Source organism: Pinus tabuliformis, chromosome 8 (assembly GCF_031772625.1).
Source record: "Pinus tabuliformis cultivar Carrire ecotype Pingquan chromosome 8, CPIR1, whole genome shotgun sequence".
NCBI lineage: Eukaryota > Viridiplantae > Streptophyta > Pinopsida > Pinales > Pinaceae > Pinus > Pinus tabuliformis.
In genome coordinates, this window is record NC_142294.1 from 131,715,434 (window position 1) to 131,722,304 (window position 6,871).

At 37.9% G+C, this 6,871-nt stretch overlaps 1 protein-coding gene across 1 annotated transcript; it reads right to left on the reverse strand.

Moving 5' to 3' along the window:
- Window positions 1-3,985: 3,985 nt before the first annotated feature.
- On the reverse strand, window positions 3,986-5,873 carry LOC149234461 (protein DMR6-LIKE OXYGENASE 2-like). The gene is made up of 4 exons (XM_089368277.1): window positions 5,601-5,873; window positions 5,228-5,475; window positions 4,368-4,689; window positions 3,986-4,276 (listed from the first exon to the last, which is right to left on the reverse strand). The coding sequence occupies exons 1-4, from the start codon at window positions 5,871-5,873 to the stop codon at window positions 3,986-3,988; spliced, it is 1,134 nt and encodes a 377-aa protein (XP_089224403.1).
- Between the last annotated feature and the right edge of the window lie 998 nt (window positions 5,874-6,871).

The following is a 6,871-nucleotide window of genomic DNA, read 5'->3' on the forward strand; positions in this document are numbered from 1 at the left end:
TCTTAAGCTAAGATCTGATAGGCAAGAGAATATGTTAACAAAAAATTCATCAACTTTTTCACTGAGAATGGAATTCAAATGCAACATACTATTCGATATACTCCACAACAAAATGGTGTAGCTGAAAGGAAGAACAACACCTTAAAGGAAATGGCTAATTGTATGCTTTAGTCTAGAGGACATAGTCTTAATTTTTGAGTAGAAGCAATTTACTGTACAAATTACATAGTAAATCACACTCCTACTAAGGTTTTAAAGAATATCACTCCAGAAGAAGCATGGAGCTCAATTAAACCAGATGTAAGTCACTTCCTTGTTTTTGGAAGTGAAGCATGAGCCCATATTCCTAATGAGAAACACAAAGCCTTAGAACCTAAGACTGAAAAATGTTATTTTGTTGGATATTCTTAAGATGTGAAAGGATATAGACTTATTCCACTTAAGTCCAAAAAATTTATCATTAGAAGAGATGTAAAGTTTGCTGAAAATATATCGGCCTACGAGCCTAGTTCAGCGGATATGCCACCTGTCTCTATCCCTTCTACTTTTGAAAATATTTCTTCTTCAGATGATGATAGTGAGGATGACAATCCTCCCCCACCTTCTCAGGATCCTCCTTCAGCTCCTCAGCCTCGAAAATGGGTCCATGCTACTCGGGATGTAGCTGGTGCTCTTGCAGGTGATCCTACAGATCATCAACGTACATGTTTTCAGTTTGATAGAGCCTCTTCTTTAATTGCTCCAGCTTCAGCGAACTATGATCCTAACACCTTTTCAGAAGCTTCAGGCCATCCAAATTGGGATGCAGCCATGAATGAAGAGTATCATTCATTATTGACAAATGATACATGGGATCTTGTTCCTCTTTCAAGGGGACAAAAACTTGTTAGATGCAAATGGGTTTACAAAACAAAGTATGGACCAGATGGAAAAATTGATAAACATAAAACTCGTCTTGTTGCTAAGGGTTTTTCACAAGTTGATGGCATTGACTATACTAAAACCTTCTCCCCTGTTGCCAAAATGAACTCTATCCGCCTTGTTCTTTCCCTTGCTGCCTCTTTCAAATGGCAAGTCCATCAAATCGATGTTAAATATGCCTTTTTGCATGGGGACTTGCATGAAGAAATCTATATGGAACAACCTCCTGGCTTTATACAAACAAACTCCAGCCTTGTATGTCAACTTAAGAAATCCCTTTATTGTCTCAAACAAGTGCCTTGGGCTTGGTATGCCAAAATGGATAGCTCTCTTTTAGATACTCGCTTTTCTAGGTGCCATTCTGACAATATTGTCTACACCAAGAAAGTGGGTAAGTCTCTTATCATTCTTATTCTTTATGTTGATTATCTTATCCTTACTCGTAGTGATCCCAACCTTATAAGCCATGTGCAGTCCAACCTTAAAAAGAAGTTTAAAATGAAAGACTTAGGACACTTGCATTATTTTCTTGGTCTTTAAGTCTTGCAATCCAAGGAAGGTATTTCCCTTTCCCAGTCCAAGTATGCCTGTGATCTTCTACGCCACTTTCACATGGAAGACTGTAAGCCAGCCCCTTCTCCCTTTCAGTCTGGAGCCAAACTTTTAGTCACTTATACTTCCCCCGAAGTTGATGTTGCCTTATATCATCAGCTTGTAGGAAAACTTTTGTATCTGACCCATACCCGTCCTGACCTTTCCTTTGCTGTTGTCCTTATTGCTCAGTTTATGCAAAACCCAGATGAAAGTCATTAGAAAGAATCTAAAATAATACTTCATTATGTTCGAGGTATAGTACAATTTGGGATTCATTATAGTGCAGAAGCATCTCCTCTATTGGTTGGTTTCACTGATTCTGATTGGGCTAGTGACCTTGATGATCGGAAGTCTACTGCAGGTTATGTGTTCACGCTTGGTTCTGGACCTATTCCATGGAATTGCAAGAAACAAAGTGCCATTTCTCTTTCTTCAGTAGAAGCAGAGTATTGTGGAGCCACAGAAGCTAGTAAGGAAGCCTTGTGGCTTTGTAAGATCCTGTCAGAGTTTGGCTTTCAGCAATAGCATCCGACTACACTTTGGTGTGATAATCAAAGTGCCATTCAACTATGCAAAGATCTAGTCCAACATTAGCGCAACAAACACATTGAACTACACATGCAATTCATCGGAAAGCTCATTCATTATCATGTTCTTGAAGTGCAATACTGTTCAACTGATGATCAAGATGCAAACATATTTACAAAGGCTCTCACAGAGGTGAAGTTTACTAAACTTTGATTTATGGTTGGAGTTCACGACGTTGTCACTAAGGGGGGATAGGCTCTAATGCCTCCTTCCTTCTCCTATTGTGTCATATTTGTATTTCCTTCAGTCCTATCCCAAGTTTTTCTTAAGGGAGGATGTTAGGATATTCTCACACATAGGAAATAGCTAAGTATAACTTGGTCTAGTGTAGAGTTACGTAAAGTGTGTTTATTTACTATGTACATTTGTAACTTACAATCCGACAATCACGATATATTTTAGACATGAAATGATCTGACAGTTCCTTCTATCCTCGGTATTAACCACACTTGATCTGTGGCTTAACCCCTGATTGGTCCATGATTTCTATTTAAAAGGCATGGAGGGTCATTTGTAGGGTAACTGTTCATGAGAGAAGCTTATGTAAATTTTCATTTTTTTATTAATAAATTGCCTGAAGTGGCCGCATTGGCTCAGGATGTGGACTATTTCCCTCTTTGAGGGTTTTAACCACGTCGAGAATACTAGTGTATTGATATGTGATCTATTTGTGAGTAGTGTCCTTTGGTGTTTTGTCTGGGGAACTTACTCTGTAAATTCGTACATTCGCTCCATCACTCCTAAAATTATTGACCATGACCATCCATGGGCTTATTTCAATGGCTCTACCCAATACTAGGTGTGTGGGAGGGAGGAGTATCCTGCTACACCTCTCTGATACGCATTGCTTCCCAATCTCCATGGGACTGGGTGTTGTCGCTAATAAGTTTTCCAAGCTCATCACACTTCGCCATTTATTATACTTTGCATTGGATAATAATTGTAGACACATTCAGATCTTTGAGGATTCTAAGATTGTTATCAATTGGTTCAATTGCACATCTGCTTGTAATGTTCATTCTCTCACGAACATTTTGGATGATGCATTGTTTTTATAATCACAATTTGAATAGGTTACATGTCTCCACATTTACAGGTAGTGCAACAAGATTGCGGATCAACTTTCAAAGGAGGCAACCCATCAACCTAGGGGTGAATGGCTGATTCAAGAATAGAGGGAGGAGGTGATCTTCCAATTTTACCACAGGCCACATATAGATCAGATGCAGTAGAGGGCCGACAGGCCCTAATTACATAGATTATATGATCCTTGACATATCATAAAATTTTGCAAGCAATTTTGGAATTTTGTATATATATTTATTGAACTTTGAAGGTATACCGTTAGTGAGTATTTATGTACAAACTTATATATTTCGATAACTATGGTCACACATACAACATATGCCACTTGCATGTACAACATCTAATTTTCCATTTATAATAGAAAATTACCATTTTTCCTACCGGGAAAAAAATGTTTTATGTTAAATTTAAGAACAAAATATATTAATGAATAAAACACAACCTTGGAATTTAAAATATCTAAGAAGTTAACATTTCATAATTTCTCACTGAGATATTTTATAATTTGTATATCAACTTCATATCTCGTTATGAAAATTCTCGACATAATGAGAAAGATAAACTCGAAATGAGAAAAAATAACCCAAAATACATTGGAGAAGGAAATGAAAACAACTTATATTAAGATGCTTTAGCGATCACTGGCATATAAATCCAACTTCATTATCTTAAACTCACGAGTTTAAGAGTACATTATCCCAAAGTGGCTCTAAATATTCCAATCATATACATCCAATCAAATACCCAACTAGGAAAAAAGGAGAGATAAATCCCATAATTCGATGCCTGCAGGCTATTAGAGGTCGTCGTTCTCCTCATCAGTAGAAGTCCTTGATATTTGTGAATCATGCGAGAATGACCGCAAGCAAGTATTCCCCTGCAGCTTGCTGTTCCAGAAATTTTGGTAATATTCCTCGTATGTGAATCTTCTGAACAATGCAGGATGCTCGTCGTCAATCGATGCCGGTGCAGGAGTGATGACTGCATCAGGAGAAGGAGAGTAAAATGTGGGAACTGAAATGCGTGCTTTGGAAGAGCTCACTACAGCACGATGCAGCACACTCCTGTATCTTCCGTTGCTCAGAACCTGTACATACATAATTGCATATAAGCATCAATTATTTTGAAGTTGCAAACCATGGACATATTGATTCTGAAAAAGAAAAGTTAAATGGAACCTGTAATTGGTCACCGACGTTGATAACAAAAGAATTAGGAATGGGGTTCACAGCAATCCAGTGTCCATTGTTAAGAACTTGTAGTCCGGGCACCTCATCTTGAAGAAGAAGAGTGAGGACATTGGGGTCTGAATGAGCTGGTAAACCAAACGTAAGCTCAGGATTGGGGCACTTGGGATAGTAATTTACAGCCATGTGTTGTTCGTGTTTTCCAAGTGATTTGTCTAGGAAGTCGGGCTCCAGTCCCAGGCTTTCCGATATCGCTTCCAGCAGCCTCAGAGCAAGTGCCCTCATCTCTCTGCAATACATGCCACACACTTCTCTGCCATATTCATCAACAACGAGTGACGATATTCAAAATCAGGAGATTATTGTAAACAAGGTGGTCCTAGGATGTTTTGCTTTGCAATTCACAAATCCTTCTCTCAAAATGATCAATACCATCAAACAATTATTTTTTGCAACTTATGTCAAAAGCAATGGAAACACCGAAAATTTTGGAAATTTTTTATCCTCGGCTGAAACTGTTGAGAAATTTTGGGAATGAGTTGTTATTCATGAAAACTTTTATAATAAAATTCATTAATTTTCAAGACATTTATTTCAATTTTACGTTAGGGACTTTCAACAGGTACGGAAGTGTTAACTTCGCTTCATCTGCGTTGTCTAAAACTTATAATTAAATTAAGTTTGGAAACAAATTTTATTCAACTCTAAAATTCTCTATAACTTGTGAAAATAATCCGCATTAAAAAAAAACCCAAAAAATAAAACTATCCATTTATTAAATGATCGTTTCAAATATAATCTCTTTGTAAACATCATAACTCAGTGGCGTAATTCAAGCGGCCGCTACATACCTATAATCCGCAGGTTTGGAAGGCCACGTGTGAACATGATCTTCTAACGGATAACAATGATGCCTCAGGTAGTCCCGCCAGTTGAACACCTGTTCTTTATGGATGTTGAAGCTCGTCGACAAACGTGTTTTACTCAACGGATCGTCGGAATAATATTCTATTCTGTCCTCCACAGGCATTGTGAAAAACTCCTCCGCTACTTGTAGCATCCTGCTACTCACCGCATCTGGAATGCCATGATTGATTATCTGATGAACCATATACACAAAAGGAAAATGTTGAACCATCTTCAACCTGACATGATAATCTTATGCAGATAACGGAGAAGTTAGGAATGCGAATTAAATTGTTATAAGATTATGAAAGCAGATACCTGGAAGAAGCCGTATTCGGCACAGGCCCGGCCAATTTGTCCGATAACCTCGGGTCTAATAAAATCGCATAGGAGACCTTGGACGTCCACGACGGGTAGGGAGTCTAAAAGGACGACTACCTCATCCAGCCTGGGTCGCTCTGTGGGAGGTCTGATGTAATGTTGCGGAAGCTCAGAATAGCTTACTCCATTCGAAATCAATGGTATTGACTTCTCCTCCCCCTCATTGCGATGAATTATGTGGTCAGTTTCAGTTGAGGAGGCCTTCTCCATCTCGACGTTGATGATCTTTATCTCGTCGGTCGAAGATGCCAAACTCTACGCTAATCTCTGGAACTGGTTAAAGGTATTTATAAATATTATTTTGTCCATTCTCAGGCGCTTAAAGCCTCTCCCCATGGGATACGATTGACGGAACGTCTGTGACGTCCATAGAGAGAATTTTGGGAATGTCTGCGAAGATTTAGCGAGACATTCTCGTGAGGGAGTGAAAAGGGTGTAGAAAATGTGCTGAGAAAAATTCTCTTTTCATTCAATTGCAGGGAGAAGTATCAGATCATCGATTGCTGATATGGTCCACAGAAAGATGGTTATGTCAGATCGTTGATTGCTTATGCAATGGAACATTTTTTAGCGTTGGAATCCGACAGTGCTGTCTAACAGTATGCTACTGCCCGTGTAGAGTGTACCTTGCTCTATCATAGTATGCTATTGTGACCTATCTGTCTATGTAAAGGGTATTCTTCATATAAGTTCGTGGCCGATTTTGTTTTTTTAAAGGTGTCTCTGCTTTCCTTCGAAAGCTAAATATTGTGGATTCTAACATAAAATAATTAATGTTGCCCTGTGAATATATATATATTTCAAAATGGTATATATTCCAAAGTTATTAAGAATAATCAATGTTATAAGATTGCTATCATATTTATGCTCATAGGTATATTTATTAGGAATATTGCTTCAGTAAATTATATTAAATAGATAGTCAGGATTTGATATTGAAAAAATATTCTTAATATTGCACAAAAATGAATGGTTGTGATTTGCCTTATATCATCTTGTGAGTTTTCTTTCTTCTATTTTCATTATATAATTCTTTCTTAGTTTTTTTCAAATGACAAAGGTTTTTATTTCATGCGGATTATGCTTTTTTCACTCTTCTACATGTTCTATCGCCACATCACGATGACTCCCTTAATGACTATGCTTTTGCATCCTTGGTCTCCCGTGGCATATCTCAAGAACAGTGCTCACCAAGATCCATGCACATA